This window comes from Oryzias melastigma, linkage group LG8, assembly GCF_002922805.2.
Source record: "Oryzias melastigma strain HK-1 linkage group LG8, ASM292280v2, whole genome shotgun sequence".
NCBI lineage: Eukaryota > Metazoa > Chordata > Actinopteri > Beloniformes > Adrianichthyidae > Oryzias > Oryzias melastigma.
The window spans coordinates 4792767-4812824 of NC_050519.1; the positions used below are offsets into that span (position 1 = coordinate 4792767).

At 36.6% G+C, this 20058-nt stretch overlaps 1 protein-coding gene across 7 annotated transcripts in view; it reads right to left on the reverse strand.

The window, feature by feature from the left end:
- si:ch211-198m17.1 (mucin-21) overlaps positions 1 to 12241 on the reverse strand; it is a 22457-nt gene extending 10216 nt beyond the window's left edge. For 6 of the 7 annotated variants that reach the window (XM_036213156.1, XM_024272810.2, XM_036213155.1 and 3 more), the window contains exons 1-2: positions 11963 to 12241; positions 5 to 607 (exon numbers count right to left, since the gene is read on the reverse strand). In XM_036213156.1, the coding sequence (XP_036069049.1) occupies positions 5 to 607; positions 11963 to 12014 (655 nt within the window). In that variant the 5' untranslated portion in view covers positions 12015 to 12241. The remainder of the gene's footprint in view (positions 1 to 4; positions 608 to 11962) is intronic. The other variant, XM_036213153.1, reaches the window with a different exon arrangement.
- Positions 12242 to 20058: the final 7817 nt, after the last annotated feature.

The following is a 20058-nucleotide window of genomic DNA, read 5'->3' on the forward strand; positions in this document are numbered from 1 at the left end:
GTACCTGTAGATATCTCTGGGTTTGCAGATGTCATTGTTGTACCTGTAGATAACTCTGTGTTTGTGGATGTCATTGTTGTACCTGTAGATGTCTCTGTGCTTATGGATGTCATCGCTGTATCAGTAGATAACTCTGTGCTTGTGGATGTCATTGTTGTACCTGTAGATATCTCGGTGGTTGTGGATGCAGTAGTCCCAATTAATGTAGTCAATCCTTTTGTGGTTGTAAAATGTGTGTCACTGGTTGTATTTATAATCTCATTGGTGGGGGGGTCACTCATTTCTGGCCCTGTTACTACCACTGCTGTGGCAGTAGCTGGAGCAGATGAATAATTATTTTGGCTGCTGGTTGTGATGGTGGTTGTGTATTCTGTGGTCTTCGGCTCACTGCTCGTCCCTGCAGTAGGACTGGTTGTTGTGACGCTTGTAAGTTCTTCTGTGACATGTTCTGTAATTCTAGTGCTTGTTGCAGTAGATGGCCCATTGCTTAGGGTCTGGTTGATGCTGGAACTTAGGCTTGTTGCCGTGTAAGAAGTTGTAGAATTGGCATCCAGAAGAACCGCCTCCGTGGTATAGTAAGATGTGTTTTCATTCGCAGCTGTCATTCCTGCACCAACAAAAAGACAAAAACTAGTTACTTTATCTTCTTACCTCTGAACACTGTTAAAACCTTAGTCACATGCACCTTGAGGAGTGTACTGTATTGTATTTGTAAGGCAAAAGTGGCTGGCACACACTTGACATATAGGTAATGCTGTTGTATGGTTTCCTTACGCCCCACTCTAGTCATCAATAAGGCACGGGGACTGCCCCCTTGCTAACCGAACAGAAAGGCCTCCCATATGAGGTGTGTGGGTTATACATAAATAACCGTAGGCCACCAGTAGGATGCCAACACTAACTACACAGTCTTATTTTCTAATTTTTAACAGTCAGGCTGCACTGAAAGGAGGACACACTTATCATATGAAAAAAAGTCCAATATTACAAAAGACCATTTTTATTAGAATCTTAACTTAATTGGGAAAAATTTAACCTGATCACTTGTTAACATGTTGACTCTGACACAACAGCTCCAGCTACAGTAACAGAGGGCAGTAAAACTGTGACTTGGCACAAAAAATACATAAATGATTAATGTTCAAGGACCTGCTCTAAAGAAAGTGCTTTTTGGTGTTTGTTCAGTATTAAGTTGTGACGGGTTTTATAGTATAATCCAAATATTGGAGGCCTTTCACAATAGCTTCTTTATACGTGTGCACTGAATGACAAAGCCAAAGGAAACAAGCAGTCCGATGGGTGAACACCTTAAACAAACGGTTTTCTCCACAGTTCTGGTCGAATAATCAAGACTCATATTAGAAACTGAGTTTGATCTATCTCCATGGCTCTGTATGACCTAATGTCCTGATAACTTAGTAACCAGGACTCATTTACTGATGAAAACACACACCCTATGACAGCACACTTTTATAGACATCAGGTACTTAATGTACACACTCACTCCTACCTGCAACTGAGGGGAAGGAAGAATAATTAGAAAGGAGAGAGTAAAAAGGTGTAAAAAATGGTTTGTTTTCACTGTGTACTTAATCATTTTGTGATTTTGCTTGTCTGTTTCTCTAAAACACAAATGAAACAGACTTTTCCAGATTTAAACCTAAATACACTAGAGTAATCTCACTGAGTAACCGGAGATCAAGATTAATAAAAACCCTCTTAACATCACATCTTGCTGACCCTGCTTTAATTAGTCCATTACATGCTTCCTGTTACAGCTTGGTTGTTGAATATTTTATTGTTCTCTTCATTCATACACGCCTTAGTTATATGGTTATAAATGTAGATAACAGGCTTGTTATAAAACTACATTTTGCAAATTTCTTGGAACCCAGTTATTTTACTAAAACTGGGCAGTCAGTTTCAGTTCACGCTCCAACCTGGAGATTAATCAAGTATAGAACATAGCATTGGACCTGACTATAATGGTACCTAATACCTCTTCACCATGACAGACAGTGCTCACTAACTGAATGTTTCATTGAGCTGTGAAAACACAAGGTCATTTTGAATCAAGATTTGAATAAAATAACTCAATAATTCACATTTCATGAACACATTTACAACTCACTTTCCTTTAGGCTACTTCACTTAGTCAATTTATTCCAGACATGGGGACTGAGGGCCACATTCCTTCTTTTTTTCTAAAATCCTCTGTTCTGGCATGCTCTAAATGGCTGGAAAACACCTGATCTAGGTAATCAGCGGTGAGCAAGGCAGCGATATCAACAAGCACAAACATTGACCCCCTGTGGCTAGGAGTTTCCAACCCTTGATTTGTCACAATGTAAAAGAAATCAAGTGAAATATCAAAGACAAAAAGTTATTTGTCTGGTGTTTAATGGGCCATAAATTTTTACTTTGGATGGATGGATGGAAGTCTAAAGGCTGACAAAAACCAACGTCACAACCTTTAAAGACTGGTTTCATGTCTACATAACCCTTTACTGTTACCTATTATTCGGGAGTTGCCGGCGACTCCAAATAACACACCCTTGTTGACATATCATAAATTCTTTAACCATTCATTCAATCAAAGGAGATCAGCATATTCTGACGCAAAGAAAAGTCCCTTTTTATATCGCTTTTCCGCCAATTTGTAACACATTACTAACAAAAGTCATTGTATATCAGTGCAAAGTCACTTTTTTGTGGTCAGAATCAGCTAGCTTCCATTGATTACATACACACCTCACTACTGTTAAGTGTTGCACATCAGCAAAAAGCTGCATTTATCCGCTCCAGAATTCACTGGAATTAAATTAATTGCGCAAACAGTTTAAGAGTTGCAGTGGCTGAAAAATGTAAACACTGGAGCTAAAGCTCTTCATTCTTACAGCTATCGTACTTGTCAAAAATGTGCTGATTTATTAGCTAATTGTAAAACATTAACAATCCCATGAACCCATGTCTAAATTCCAACAAATAACACCTGCAGTCTTCTGACGGTTTTGTTAAAGAACAACCCAAAAAAGTCCTGATTTGACAAATGAGTGAAAAGTGTCACCAAACTGATAAAGACAATAAGCCATTCAGGCCATCTAACTTTCAAATGCAGTTATATTTATTTTGCATGTTGTGTATCTGAAAAAAAATCAGATGGTAGTAATCTTGATAATGTCCCATCTAAAACTTCTTTTCCTGCCCTAAGAAGTATATGTTCGAACTTTTTTCCACTTTAATTAGTGCTACTAAATGCTTTAAATCAGAGTAAAATGACCCACAAGTATCTACATGGCAGCCCAAACAAAAAAGTAAAAACTCCACCAATAAATACCTTAAAAGTTTATTATGTTTATGTTTGGAGACATGTATATCTTTTCATTTCTAAAAGAGAAGCATCTATAACTTCCCTTTAATCTTTTACTGATTATAGTTTCTATCAAAGTTGAGAAATGTTAATAGAAAGATAAGGTAAATATATGCAAATCGAATTCCTCCATTAAACTTTACATGCAGAGAGGAAGAATGGCTGCTTTGCTTTAGGGAATTAAATTCAACCTTTTAAGGCTCCCTATGAAAAAATGTGTTTTTTGTAAATGGTGAATGCTGGGTGGTAAATGATGCTGTAACTGAGATGCAGACATTGTGTTTTCATGCCAAGCTTCCTGATTCCCAGACGTGCTCTGCTGCTCATCAATAGGTCATAAATGATACAAATGAACCTGACAGAACGCCGCCGTCGCATCATAAAGGGCTCGACTCTTGTGTGAGGAGAAAAGCGGAAGAGAAAAGGCTTTCAGAGATAAGAGCGTGCATGCTAGGATAAACACGAAAACAAAGTGTTTCACTGCTGCTTCTCTTTTTCCTTGACTGAAAGTCCACATTAACGATGACCTTTGTAAAAAAAAGTGGAAGAGCAACTGTTAAAATGTTGTTCAACAGAGCTGCATAAAACGTTTTCACGGATCACCGTGAAGCTGTCAAAGCTGCTACGAGATGATATGGAGACAAAGAGCTGCTGTTACACAGATGAACAGTTGAGTAATTAAGAGCACAATATGCACTGCCTGCCTAACTGTGAGCCTTGGCTTTAAGGATTTAACCTACAGCCGGATAATCTCCTACAGACACAAAAAGGATGACTGGGTCAGACAGGATGACAAGTGGGCCTAAGGTCGCCTGTGAACACCCACTCAGAAGGAATAAGAAACTGTGCTTCACTGTCACTCAAACATCCGTTTTCCTTTTATTCATCCATCCAGAAATTAAAGAAATGTTGTTTAGGAATGCAACGCTTGCTCGTTTCCAGCTGTCAAAGCTTCAGCTCACCTCTAATCACTGACGGAGCCCAGCTATGGCTCCTGTTTCAGGGCTGCACTTCAGGGAATTTCTATTCATGCGACACAATAGAGCTCCTGTGAAGTACCTGATCACGGCGGACTGTCAGATCCAATTCCCCCAACGCTCACCCTCAACTTCCTGGCTGCGGTGCCCGTCCCGCACAATAAATCTCTATAACTTGATAACCCAAGTGTCTTGACACAAAAGAAACGCTGCTCCTTCCTTTGTGTTGCAGTTACAGTAAACTGTTCAGGAAGTTTTTTATGAAATTCGGAGCCGACGTCAGGAGCCTGAGCCCAAAAAGCAGGACCTCATTAAAGACAGAAGTCCTGTGGAGAGCTGAACTGTTGGAAAATGTTCAAACGGTGCTCACTACGAATGCCTCTGCCGCTAATGAGACCAAGCGTTTCTAACAAACTGCTTTATGACCTCCTGGTTTTTAAGCGTGCCCATACTTGTACTAGTGCCCATGTTGCTGCAGGAGATACACACAGGTCTCCCTCCGTCAGCGCCTGAGGGTTAACACATAAAAGCTGCTGATGATGTTCCAGCAGGAGCTTCCAGAGGAAAGCGCTACACCGCTGGAAGTTAGAAGTAAACATGTTTTGAGTTTATCTTTAACTTTAAATAGGTCTAATAGGGACTTCAGATGTCGACTACTTTCTAGTTTACCACAGAAGCATCAGAGCTTCCTTGAAATGATTAAACATTCAATAACCGGAGCTGTTTCATAACCACAATTTACAGGGAAAAAGACCGTTCATCTCATAAACACAATGCAAACATTTCCAGATACTATTTCGTCTGTCCTTCCTTTTATTTGAAAATAAAAAGCAAAAGCTTTTTACTGACTGTAAGGCAGCTGTTCTGAAATTGTGATAAAAAGTGCTTCTCAGTTAGTTCGTTTTGGCTTTTATTACTCTGAGGAGTTTGAATGGTGGCAGCAGTTCAAGTACAGGGAAGTGGGAGCTGTCTCAGCTTACTTTCTTCATTATCCGGGTATCAAAGATGGTATTCAGTGGTGGGAGTGCAATCCCTTCAAGGACATCACCTACTGAACCCTCCTTCTAACCTTAACACAACTTATAAAAGTTTTCTTTGCAAGGAGAGCTGAGTAACAACTTTATTTCATTGTTTGCTTTTAGTTTAAATAAAGTTTTCCTGAAGTGAAAAATGACTTGGACTTCATAAAGTGAGATAACAGCACATACATGCAGAGACTGTAAATTATACAGCAGATATAATGTAACTACTTCCCTGTAAGCTTCTCCTGCTTTGCATCTTGTTTTCATTTAGCTAATTTGTTAAAGATAAAAAAATTTGAACAGTTTGTTTTTGACACAACCTCCCTCGTCTTTGAAACAAAGTGTTTGGGCTGTATATGGAAGGTATTTTGAGGACATCAACACTGTTTCAAGGATTTGTTGAATGAATTTCCACTAAAAACAGATTTATGAAAGCTATTAACAACTCTCTTCGTAATGGAGGACGACCATAACAACTCCTGATGAAGATCCAGAATCCTTTCACACAGTCCGATAACTTTAACTCTAAAATCAAATTCAAAATGCTCCACATCAAACTACCCTAAAATTTATGACAAAATTTAGATGTAAAAAATACACTTTGCAGACATTTAGATCCAAAAGCAACTTACTGGTTAACAATTTAACTTAATTTGCAGTCAGGGTACCTGCTAGGACTGAACTAATGACCAACCACTTGGCAGATGTTGTTCAACCCTCCCACACTAGAACCTCTACTGAATAATGACTAAAGCTGTTTTTATGAATGGAGCTCTCAAAAGTGAAAACAGAACCAACCAAACAATGGAAATTTGCCATAAAAAGGTCAAACTACCACAAAATTAAACAATCTTCAAGATGTTTGAAAGACAAAGTGCCGTCAAGATACAATCTAAGCTCGAACAAATAGAAAACTAAATACATGAACAACTCGCTGATTTACAATAGCAAGAAATGACCCCAAATCAGACTTAGAAGCTAAAATACCATAGACTTCTATTGGGGAATAAACAGCTGTTACTCAATCATCATTAACAAAACGTTAGCATGTTTCAACGTTAGCATTTTCAGCTTCAACATTCAGACATCGCAGGTAATGATATAGATCTATTTCTATTTCTCAGACTAACCATTTTTATTATATAATAATTCAAATGGATCTTTTTCAACACGTTCTTACTAATCCTATTTTTTTCATGATATTTTTTTCTTGATTGCAAGTTATTCAAGTTATAAATTGACTAATCAGAAGCCTCAATAAAAGTAGGAGGTCTCACATTTGAAATGTTTGATTTTAACAAGTTTACTTTTGTTTGGTGAGAGTGGTTCCTATAGAAGTGTTGACTCAGACCAACTCGGACCAATCAGTGCTAACTGGTCATTTCTGGTTCCAAAATAGCAAAAAAAATGGCAATGAATTGACTTGTTTGAAAATGTATAAAACATCACAAAAATTCACAGAATTTTTGTTGTCTGAGACAAACTTGCTGTTTAGGAGGAAACGAAAGTTCTTGGACATCATAGAAAATGAACAACTTTCGACTTATTCTGTTAAAACTTGCATCACACAAACATGAAATAGATCGTATTTAGAAATGTGACAGTCTAAACCCTTAAATAGAAATGTAAATATACAAAAATAAAGAAGATGAAGGCTTTGGAGTTAAATATCAACCCTGTTTTTATCGGTTTGCACATTTAAATGAATGCATTTGTTTGCATTATTCGTAATAAGAACATTATAAATGCTGTTTCAAAAACACCTCCCAGTAGATTAGATTGTAAACTCGACTCCATGGTGCCATCTAAACAGAAACAGGTTCCTCTTATGAAGCTTCTGTGAGATTTCTCCAAAAAAAGAAACTGCACAACTGTGAATAAAAAGCCTCTTTGTTCTTTAAATATCTGCCAACCAATAAGCTGTTATCAGGAGAATCTGACACTGTGTGATAAACCTCTTTCTTCTCTCTAATCTTCTCTTCCTACAGAAAACTAAACCTTGTGAAACGATGCAGAAAGCTGAAGATAAATTAAAAACACGTTTGAAAAGTCTCCGGAAGGCAGAACAGAATGAGCCTTCATGAAACAGAAACAACAAATCCTTATTTATTTATCCAAAGAAAATCAGTATTTCCTGATTTTCTAAAAAAAACATGTATCTCAATTTCCAAGTCAATTTTTTTATTTAAAAATCTTTATTGCATCTTTGCAAAAAAAATTACTTCAAGTCAAAATCAAGACTCAGTTTTTCTAAATTCTGCCCATTTCACTTATGTAATACATTTTTATGCATTTTAAATTTGTTTCTAACCCTTTTTTCAATTTCTATATGTAAAGAAAATGCAGTTAAATATGTTGTGGTTAAATTATTGTTTTCTTTTAAATCTTACAAACTATAATTTCACAGCATACCATAAATGTATTTCTGAAAGCTACAATTGCATTTAAGTTTTTATTTTCAAAGAGCAACAACATATCTTAGTAAAAAAAAAAAAAAAAACAGATTATTCTGAACAATGATCTTTGTGAATCATGTGATGTAAAGTTTCATTCGATTCGTATTACATGGACTGCACTGATAATTTTACTGGCAAATGTTCAAAGGGATCCAAAAAAATTCTTTAAATTGAATCTTTCTTGGTTGATTTCCAGATTAGTTCACAGGTAAGTTGAAGTTCATTGTTGCACTGCACATGTTTTGTAGCTTTCCTGACAAAAGACTTTCCGCTATATGCTAAAATCAACAGTCTGACAATTGCTTTGTGAGAGGAACTTGAGTGTTTTTATTTTTCCAAACTTCCACCTGTCAATAGCATGTTAGAGAAGTACATCAGCTCCACTGATGTAACTATGCATTGAGTTTTAATTTTAGTGTACAAGTCCTATTTCCATTCACTTTTATGCCTCTACTTAAACTCCCTACCATTCTGTACCTTAAAAAATTATAACTAAATAAATAAAAGTTGTTTTTTTTTAATACAGATTTATCAGACAACTTTTTTTGCACAACACAATCAAAGTCAGTGATGGCAGCCGTAACAAAAACAATGTAAACTGATGTTCTCAGTCTGAGCTTACACCGATTTTTACATTTACTGTATATTTTACTACCCAAGTTCCTTTTTTGTCATTAAATCCTAAAATCCTGCAGCTCAGAAAGAACAGGAGCGTCATAGTGGATGAACCAGAGACCTTCACAGCAGGAGAGGAAAATAATGAGCTTCACATGTTTAGCATGTTACATGGCTGACAGTAGAATGCTGCAATGCCTGTTGTCTGATTATAAATATGTAACTTAAAGCAAATAGACAGAGTCCACTATAACGCAAGCATGACTTTAGCAGGTTTAAATACTGCAGTGGTTTTGACGAAAACGGTTGTTTTAAAAGGGTAACACAACAGCCCAGATTTGAAAAATGGAACGAAAAAAAAGGCGCGGGCTGAATGGAGGAGGTGTGGTTTAGATCTGTGATTGACAGTGACAGTGAAGTTAGCTTGAGGTAACGTAGTCACTGTGCGTCTTCAATATGGAGAAGCAAAGTGATGCCAGTTTTTCCATAGAACTTTCTGTGGAGGTTAAGGTTTTTTCTCCTTCACCGGAGGCAGGAACTCCTGGTCCAGAATGAGAGGATCAGTGTCTCAGAGGTAAATTAATACTACACATCAAGCAAACGTTACGAGTGAAACGTTCATCACAAATCCATCACCAAGATGGAGTTAGCTGCTACTTGCAGTCAACCACTGCTACCTAACTTCCAAGTCCACTGGAAAGTTGTGCAAGCCAGTAGATTTTTGGCAATCATAGGCAATACATCTACGAGCCATGCTAAAGCTAACGCGATAGCAACAGAATCAAATATGGGCAGGGCTTTTATACTGGAGACCATTGTGATATGAAACCTCTAAAATTAAGTGGGACTTGTACCAGTTGACCAATCATAAAATTCAACTGTAGTATCTTGTTTCAACCTGTAGGGGGGCAGCACACGGGAATTTAATAAGTTTATCCTAAATTGTCAAAAATGTGGCGAGGACCAACAGACAACACTTTCAAACCCCCATTTATAGAGGTAAAAGAGGAAAATAGTGTTTTTGGTGTTTTTGACCTGTTCTTTTGTAATTTTTCACATGATGGAGGACAAAAACATAACCTTACATTTGTATTTATTCATTAAATTGTGCATCAGGAGCAAGCAAAAATATAAGTTAAAGAAAGAGCTTTTTGGGACATTTTTGGGTAGGTGCTCCATCCTGATGCTAGATCCATGTACATCTTTGTTTTCCTCATCTGAGATGGAATATGGCTCAAAAATGTGAGGAGCTGTAAGCCAGCAGGAGAGCATGTAAACAGAGCTCTTGAGCTGAAAGGGGGCAGGATTGCTCCACTTCAACAGTCCCACCTACAACTCAGAGGAAATCTCTAATCAACTACTGCCGCTCTGCAGGAACTATGTCCTACAAAACATTTTTTTTTTTGCTTGTTTTGGCTGAAAACAGCATAATTATAATTAAAACACCACTGGGAACACTTTGAAAATAGATCAAATGATAATCGAAATGCTTTTTTTTAACAATGCAATGTGTACTTAAGTAGAAATTCAATGTTTTCTTTGTAACACAACCACCAAAATGACCCTCTAACATCGACTCAAGGTGAGCTCACCCCAATCTTTGATAGAAAGAAAAACACATAAACCTTGTGAGCCATAAATGGGCTAAGCTGCAGGCCCATCTGGATGGTTATAAACTTCTTGGACTGCAGCGTCTTCCTGCGAGCTGACACACAGTCACAGTGAGGACAAGAAAGCCGCAGTCGTTTCTCACGAGAACGGAGTGGTAGAGCTGATATGCAATACCACCTATTATGTATTCCAGCTGTTAATTTCACACTGCTGCTTTTGTCTTCCTCTGAATCAGGTCTGCATTCTCATCAGGAGGAAGCTCACAGAAACCAGCCCTTTGTATGCGCCAAAAGAGCTCCTTTACTGTAACTGCGAGGTAACAGATGGCTCCCTGGAGCAGGAGCTCGCTCGCAAAGGCCTCTGCACATATCATATCCAATTAAAGCTGCGCCAGCACATGCTTTCCAATTACAGCACGAGATTTACTGCCTCAGAGCAGGTCTAAGCCAACAGGATGCAGCCGGCACGCAGCCTCAGACGGCCACTTGGAAGAGAAGAAACAGCAACAAGTACAAAAAAAGTGGATGCTAAAACAACCACTCCACATCAAGTGCTGGTGAAGAAGTAAAGAGAAGATTTTAAGGAATTTCTCAGCGTTTTATTAAAGATAATCTCAAAATAATGTTGTACCCTGTCCCCATGCTTTGGTTATGACCTCATGATGACTGACCAGTAAAACACGACACATGTGGAGGAGTCATGATGCAGAATGTGGTGTGAGGGGCGAGCACGCTCTGCTGCTCTATCAGGATTAATAGGGGGGGTCCTCAAAGCGTGGCGCCAGACTCACAGGGGGAGGAGGAGGAAGACCGTGACCCTCACAGGGTCTTCTTTACTGCTCCTGCAGTGGTGCCCCCATCAACACCCCACCTTTGGTGTTTAACACTTCCCAGACACATGACAGGAAGAGGGACACGTGGCCTTCGTGACCCCCCTCTGCATTCATGTAACACAAAAATATCATTGGGAGTGAGGATTTGAGACAAAGTGCTTTCTGAAGAGTCACCACAAATTCCTTTTCAGAAAGCTGCTGACAGGCCAGGAGGGAATTTCAAGAGCTTCAGGGAGCCGGCTGGTGTTTGACTGCTGGCATCTGTCCAGTGTTGAGTCACACTGTGGCAGCAGTGAGTCAGGTCAAGACTTCACCAAACCCAACCAGGACTGCAGGACCACAAACAAGACATTCAGCTTTCAGTTTTTTCTAATATCAAATCAAGATTAGTTCTACTTCCTTGTCCTCCTGTCAATAAATATAGATCATATTGTTCTGTGTAGTAGACATATAATAACACTATAAAAGTGTATTAGATTTATTTATTTAAATTAATATACACGTGTTTTTTGTGTTAGCTGAAAAATATATAAATATTTTTTTAATTATGAAGTTTACAATAACATTTAGATAATTTGATTTATTTACAAAAATATGGAACATTTAATCTTCTTAACCATGTGAGGAAATTGGAAGTATTTTGTTGTTACGTCATGTTTAGAAACGCTATTTTTGAATCAAACTTTATTAGTAAATTGTTTTATTTTTCTCAAACAAATGTGTGCTAATAGCTTTTAAACACCAAAATGTGGCTAAATACGTAATTTGGGAATTTACCAAGCTAACTTGAGCAAATAAACAATTTTTCATCAAACTTTATTAGTAAATTGTTTTATTTTTCTCAAACAAATGTGTGCTAATTGCTTTTTAAACGACAAAAATGTGGTAAAATACGTAATTTGGGATTTTACTAAGCTAACTTGAGCAAAAATATGTTTTTGAATCAAACTTTATTAGTAAATATTTTATTTTTCTTAAACATATGTATGCTAATTGGTTTTAAACGACACAAAAGTGGTTAAATACGTAATTTAGGATTTCATTAAGCTAATTTGAGCAAAAATAAAAACTTTACTTACCTATTGCGACAAATCCAAAAAGAAAGACGAAAGGGAGAAAACGGAGGGTCATCTTTAAGGTTTACAAGTTAGCCAAAGCGGTTAATGTAAGGAGGAACCGGGCTGGTTCCGGCGGGGTCGAGATAACGGTGCCGCTCCGGTTCTGCCTCCTTCGGTTCCTACAGGTAGCTCGCGCTCAGCTCCGCAGCTTCGGACACCTTTAAAAGCTTCCAGCGCCGTCTCTGATTGGCTGACTTGCACGTCAATCAATATCAGTCAAGTAGAGCTCAGAAGCCCCGCCCCCACACTCATCCAACGTTTGTGGTTCTGAATCTGGCAAAAGCAACACTCAGGAGAGCTGATGGACTTTAAAGTCTATTTTTAGTTCAATTTACAAATACTTAAAGGGTCTTGCCAAAGATTCAAAGGTACTTTAAGGTAAAGATAATATTATTTACATGTTTTTATGACGCTTTTCCACAAAGATGAACAGAGAAAGGAGCAAAACTTTTTTATATGCATAATTTGTGGAGGAGAGCAGTTAATATTTAAGGGAATTTTTACAGCTTAAATCAAACAAAACCAACTATTCAAACAGTGGAAAAATGTCCACCTTTTTTTTTTAGATTTGATCAATCTTAAATCAATAACTTAACAATGGCAGACAGAGAATGACACATTCAGAAAGGATGGAGTTTACGCCCTTGAATGTTCCAGGAAAGACTCATGCAGCCGTAAACATTAACATCCATCTAGTCGTCTAATGTAATTTTTACAGAATTTACAAGTAAAACAAAATATTGCATTTTCATCAGTTGATAAAATTGCATCTTTAATTTGCTCGAACGTACTCGTCTTGATGAAACTGTGCAGCAAAGCGCTTTTTTGTGCATTCAGTTTTAGATTTTTTTTTTTGCAGTCTATTTAGGTCACCTTGGCTTGAAATGATTTTGAGTTCTTGGCAATCAAACAAGAAATGTGAGACAATGTGGGAACGGCGAGAAGCTGGTATTTGGGCTTTTCCAAAAGAATTTTTATAGACTTCATTCAATAGATTTTACTTTTATAGAAAGATTTAATTCCGTCCAAATCCGACTCCTTATTCTTTATTGTCCAAAAATAAGTACTTGAAAGAAGAATCAAACTGAAAAACACAACAAAAGATTCGGGTCTTGCTCATTTTGTTTTCTAAGTGGGTTCAACGATTCAAACTAAATAAGTTCTGTCAGATAATATCCCATCTCATTTCCATGCTCCCTTGTTATGTAACCACTGGAGACAGTTATACTACTGTAAGTTTTTCTAACTCAGGCTTATTTTACAATATTTTAAACATTTATTTCCTCTTCACATTCCCTGAACCTTAGAAGCATAAGTGAGGATGGGAAGCGACCTTCTTAAGTTACCTTTTCTCTGTGTTGGAGAAGCTTTTGTTCAGTTTTGGATCTAGTTACAATCAGATACAACATAAAAACGGACAAGTTAGACCACAAAAATCCTGCAAACGTAACTAGCTGAAAGTTAGACGATTGTCTAAATGAGGTCTGAAAAGAAAGGACAATTCAACAAAAAAAGCAGAAACGCGATACAATAGTAGCGACTTATTTCCCTTATGAAGAGCTTCTCTGCAGCTAAAAATAGTCAGTTAATTTCCCAATATGGAAGGTGGCATAAAGGTAAAGAGCAGATATTAGTGGGATGGGCAGCACAGTTGAGTGTGAGGGGTCAGTCGGGAAAAGTTTCCAACATTTGAACAAAAGAATTAGGATTTTCTCAAATAACTTCTTTATCATTTATTTATTTGTGCACTTTTGACCCAATTAGCTTAAAATGTCTTTAAAGTAAAGACAGACAAGACGCCTGAGTTCTCTATAAATATGACAAGGAATAAAAAAAAAGGAAGGAAGGACGAATCAGGACGCATTTCTGAAGCCAGAAAGGCTAGACTGAGATGGTTCAGGCAGGAAAGGAGGAATATTCTGTACGTTAACGAAAGAATTCCAACGATGGAGCGACCGGGTGAAAGGAAAAAAGGCGTAAAGATCTACAGTGTATGAACAAATGCAAACACCAGGGTGAGATAAAGACTTTTCACTGAGTAAGTCTCCAAAGAGGAAAAAAAAATAGAAGATAAATCAGCTGCAGTGTTATTTGAAACCTTTTGTTTTATCTGTGACTCTAAAAGTATCAAGTTGATTTTCAAAATAAGATCTTTAGCCTGTTTTAAATGATTATTTTAAACTTTTTATTTTACTTTTATAAGGTTTAGAAAATTGCAAAATCAAAAAAAGTTAACAGGAAGAACATTTAGAGTAAAAAAAAAATCGTAATATCATTACAGATTTATATTAAAAAAAACGTCAAATTTGACAAAATAATATAATAAACAACCGTCTGTTTTAGCTTTTTGTTTATTTGTTTAAACAAAATTAAAAATGTTCAATGTTGCAGCATGACAAATATGTTTTTATTGTTCAAGTGAATGAAAATAGTTAGCAAAAACAATCTAATTTTAGAGAGCATGTGTGAACGGATAAGGACAGAAACCGATTAACCCTTTGACACCGGAGGTCCAATGTTCTTTGATTTACCGTCATTTTTTATTTGTTAACAAGATCAACGTAATTCCAGGAGAATCTGATGGAGAAAAGCAGCGCGAGCCGCTTCGGCAGAGCAGCACACGACCTCCTGCCTCTGCATTGTGCAGTAGCCTCAGAGACCTTGACGGGTCACACTTCCTTTCTGCCATTGCTCCAGACGGTAACTTTATCCTCCCTGTGAGGCACTTCAACTGGTTCGGTTGGTTTTTAATCTATTAAAGAAGCTTTACTCAAAAAAGAGGATAATTTGAATGGCGATACAACTAAAAAAATGCAAAAGTAAAGAAGGAACTTTGTGCAAAGAAGGACGTATTTGTGAGTTAATAACAATAAGTTTATTGCAATAACATACTTTATGTAGAAAACAGATCCATCTAAAAGCATTTTTATTAAAAATACTGTAAATTTGTCAACTTTCACAATGTTTTTTTTCAGTTAGCTTGTAATAGACACCATCTCTTGTCTGACAGAACTTCTTGATATTAAACTCCATGAAATTACCCACATTCCTTTAGAATATTAGGAAGTTAATTCATATTTTACTGAAAAATATGCAACTTTCCACTTATTATGTAAGCTTCACTGTCATTTTCCGCTTATATTTACAGTTAACATTATAGCAATATGCCAGAAAGTGTCACACAACAGTGTTCGCATATTCAATTGGCTTAATTTAGCCGATTACAGCCAAGACATCAAACACAGCTTTTAGAAAACGAATTGATTTCATGAAGCCGGTGGAGTTTAGAGTTAAAGAGTCATCAATTTGCTAAGCATGCAAAAGAGATTTAAAAATTAAAAATAGTTGCAGATAATAAAAAAACTTCCTTCACAGAACTGTAACAGATGCAGAAATTCACAATTCATTAGGAGGATTTCAAGTGTTTCATGCTTGTTTTATTGCACTGCTTTATCGGTTTTTACAGGTTGTAGATTACAGACTGGATTTTCTGAATGCATCACCCAGAACAGAACTTCATACCAGCCTTTGTTCCTTTTTCTGATTTCTTCTCTTTCCAGTTAAGGCCGTGCTCTTGAAGTGATTACTGGTTTATGTTAGGGGATTATTCATAAGTGGATTGTCCAGAATCCACTTGAAAAAAAAACATTTATCTTGCATTCATGGAGTTAAACCGACAGTTCAAGTCTCATTTTTCTGGTGACGAGCTAACAGGGAAGTGGTTTTGAAGAGGGCGCATGAAGGGCCCAGTTACTGTTTAACCTGCTTGTTGACTTTAACATCAACAACTGCAATATTTCCCACCGTATTTTATTCATATTTTTTAAGACAAATTCATCCTCTATCTGCACACATTCTCCACATGGCACCATTGCGCAGCGTTCTCCGCTCAGGTCACTCCCCCGTCAAGACACAACAAGGATTCAGCAGCACATAAACACGAACACCTTCCTGACCTCACTCTTATCTCATGCAAATAGCTGCCGATGTTGATACATATTTCAATACCTTGTGGTAATGTTTTAGCCGAGCAGCCACAGAGTTTTCTGAGCTGGAGCCTGGGAAAGTTATAAATGTCCAAGGACTTTTTCTGTTCTTTTCTTTTTTTTTTTAATCTAACCAGTTGAAGAATATTTTATTATGACTTGAATAATGAAAAATAAAAGGTTTGAGGAGCCAAAGATTCTATAAACTCTTTAGTAAAACCATATTTACTCTGCTTTCCCAATTCTCCAAAATATTAAAAAAACTATATGTAGCTAGGATAAATTTATGTAACAATCAGTACAGTTTCAGAGCAAAACATTCAACAAAAATGGCACTAATGGAATCGACCAAAGAGATATAAGAAGCAATTGACCTAAGAACCATCTCATTAGCATCTTCATAGAGCTAAAGAAAGCGTTTGACACAATAAATCACAAAGTTCTCCTTCAAAAACTTAGCAGATACAGTATCAAAGGACTGGCTCTGCAATGGATAGCTGGCTATCTAAAACATCAACAATATGTGTTAATAAACAACATTAAATCCAATTTATAAAATATCACTTGTGGTGTACCTCAAGGGTCAGTCCTCGGCCCTAAATTATTTATTATCTATATAACGATTTAAGCTCAATACCCAAAATATTAAATTCAATTTTTTTGCAGATGACACAACCTTTTACTATAAAAGAGACAATATTGAACATATGATGGAGGTGGTGCAGACTGAGTTAGAAAAGATTAAATTGTGGTTTGATGGATATAAACTATCGTTAAATGGTGACAAATTGTAATTTATGACATTTAGTAATAGAAATACAAACGAGAGAGTTCAATAAGCTAATGAAGTGACTCTTACCATGTTTTTTATAGTTAATGTCCTTGATTTTTTATTTTTTTTTATTTCAAGGGGACCTTAAATTCTGCTGCGTGAATTCTGCTTGTGTGTACTGACTTCAGATTGATTTTCTGTGGTGAACAGAACTCAAACATCTGTTAAAAAAGTTCAGCTTTGGTGAACTATAAAGCCAAATTGGTTGGTGGATTGCTGAAGCATTATGGGTACTGTAGTCAGGATCCACATACTGTCCTTCAACTGTTTGTGAAGAAGCTGAAAAACATTTTATGCCTTTCTTTGCTTAATAAACCTATAAGATAAACCTAAAATATGTTATTTTTTCAAATTAGAAATATTGTGTTTTTCTTTAACCAGAAAACCACAATGGAAGCGTTAAAGAGCCGCAGGTTGCTGATCCCTGATCTAGACAGTTTGAATGACCTAAGTATAACTGAAAGTATTTTAAATAGATAAAATTGTAGGATTTTTCTTGAAGTCTCAGTTTTATGGGGAAAAGTCCATAAAAAAGTATTAAAATGAGCAAAATTATTGTATTTAAGTTTACTACAAGTATACTTGATCACGTTCAGCTTACTTTTTATTATACTATCTATATTATAACTTCCGATTTAGTCTGACACCACATGAACAGTCTAAAGTAGACTTGCTATAATACTCAAGTATACTCAATAAAATAATTTCAAAAGTACTACTTTGTGCTCAGAGGCTCCACAGTGGTGTAGCGGTTAGCACTCTTGCCTCACAGCGAGGAGGCTCTGGTTTAAATCCTCTCCTCGTGCATGCTGGGATTTTCTCCGGTTTCATTCCACATTTCAACGACATGATTCATAGATTAATTGGAGATTCTAAACTGGCCCCAGGTGTGGTTGTGTGTGGCCTTGCAACAGACTGGAAAATTGTACCCCGCCTTCCCCCAACAGCAGCTAGGATAGGCTCCAGCAACCTCGTAACTACAAAGGGATTGACCGCCTCATTTTGAGGCCGCTATTACCATTCATCAGAATAAAGAATTTTTTTTTTTTTAAACTGACAAAACTCAACAAGGAAACGGATCATTTCAACCAAACTGAAGTCTGACGCATCATATTTGCATTTTTACTTCATCTGTTCTGTGTCACAAAACCATCAAGCTCACTCCTTTCCTTTATTGCAGTTTTCCCCTCCTTTTTATCTCACTGTGTACACAACTCAATATGTGTCCATTTGCCAGCTCTGAAGATAAGAACCTCATTGGTGTCACCCAGGATCCACAGCAAAGAGTCAACAGCAGCGTCCACGGCGAGGACACTCTGTGCTGCGTCCAGCCTGGATCTGTTGTGACGCCATTTTTTTTATCAGACGTGATGCGATGAAGAGCAAAGTTCAGTTGACGTCACTGTCAGGCAGATTAAGAGAGGAGTTCGGTTTCACTGAATGCTAACAGGACAGTAAAGCAGTTCTTCTTTTTTCTGAGGAGGAAGTACTTTAATTCCTCCGCAGAAATCAACCAAATCACCCACTTGGAAAAACAGATAAAGGGCAAAAATTGCAGAAGAGAAGTAGATGCAACACATACATTAAGTTTCCATGACATCGGCTGTAAGTAAATAAGGCAACTTTGCTTCATAAAATAAATATTTGGGTTCGTTTTTAGCAGTTATTCAATATTTAAAGACTGCAAATAAAACTTTTAAAAACATTCCACTTTCCTTTAGGTTACAGAAGGCAAAAATAAAAAGATGATTGATATTTTTTTGTTTCAATCAAACAAGCATTCAAAAATAACTCAACAAGCAGGGAAACTGTAAATTCCTGTTCATGTTTTCATTCTGTTACGGAAGCTCAGCACTTACAAAGGTGATGTAAAAAAAGGGAATAAAGTTCATTTACCCTTTAACAATGGAGCTTTAGCGTTTGGTAATTTTTTTTTCAACCGTTAACATGATAATTCCTGCAGATTTTGAAGCATTTGCTGCTTTTCTCTGCCTCAGAATCTGCAGGAATTATCATGTTAATGGTTAAATCGCCGAGGGTTTAAACCGGTCAGTTGTAAAGAGAGAAAAATATATAAGAATGTTGAAAAAAAAAACAAGTTTCTAGCTCTTTCCTGTGGAAAGTTATGGTTCTTCATGACTGAAATGTGCAATTCCGCCACTAGGGGGAGCAAAGGAAATGTATGACTATGACAAGAGATCCAGAAATAAACAGAATATCTTTGCAAGCACGTGCCACATTTGGTTAAAATGCAGTTAAACTTAAGTTTAATTTTTCATAAATTTGCAATTTCCTTTTTTTTTTAAAAAGCTCCATGAATTTACTATCGAGATTGCTTCAATGCTGGATGTAAAATATTCAGTAAAATTGAATAAAACGTTTTGGTTTTTTTTTAAGAAAAATACATTTTATTTGAAATCCTTTATCCTCTGTGATTGAATATGTAATACTAAGTGGTTAAACTACTAGGTTGTTTGAGGCCTTTTTTTCTACTGAGAAAAAAAGACAAAAAACAAAAACAAAACTACAGATAATAGGCTGAGCATAGGTTATCTTACTGTTATGTTACTGTTTCGGCCCACTCGTGATCAGACAGATTGAATGTGGCCCCAAAATACGTTTGACACTCCTGGGTTGAATAGTGATAGTGTGATAAAGACAGTGACATCTCAGGTGTTAGCATTGATGAAAACAAAATAAATGATCCTGTCAAGTCAGACGTGAGATTCTTCTTCAGAATCTTCTGGAATTATCGTGTTGGTGGTTGAAAAGTGTTTGTACAGGGGTGTCAAACTCAATCCCACAAGGGGGCAAAATCCAAAACACAGCTTAGGTCGCAGGCCGAACAAGATAAACTTTTATTGAACACTCAAAACTACAATTTTAAAACTTTAAAAGGATAACTTTTCAACATAATTATGAACTAGATATATAGCATTTCTGATATAATGCTAGTGTGAATGCTGTCAGCTGAATTTGGCCACTGAAGATGCTAATGCTAATAGTTAAAAACGCTGAACTTAATAGATGAAAATGCTGAAGTTAACAGCTGAAAACGCTGAAGCTGATCGGCAGATAAAATAGTAGGTAAATGCCAAATTAACCAAAAAACAAAAACAAAACAGCTAGCATGTAGCTGAAAAAATAGCTTACTTAATAATATCCAAAAAAATGAAAAAAGCAGGAATATTATTTCAGAATAAATCAACTTAAACCTTAAATAATTTTCAATATTTTAG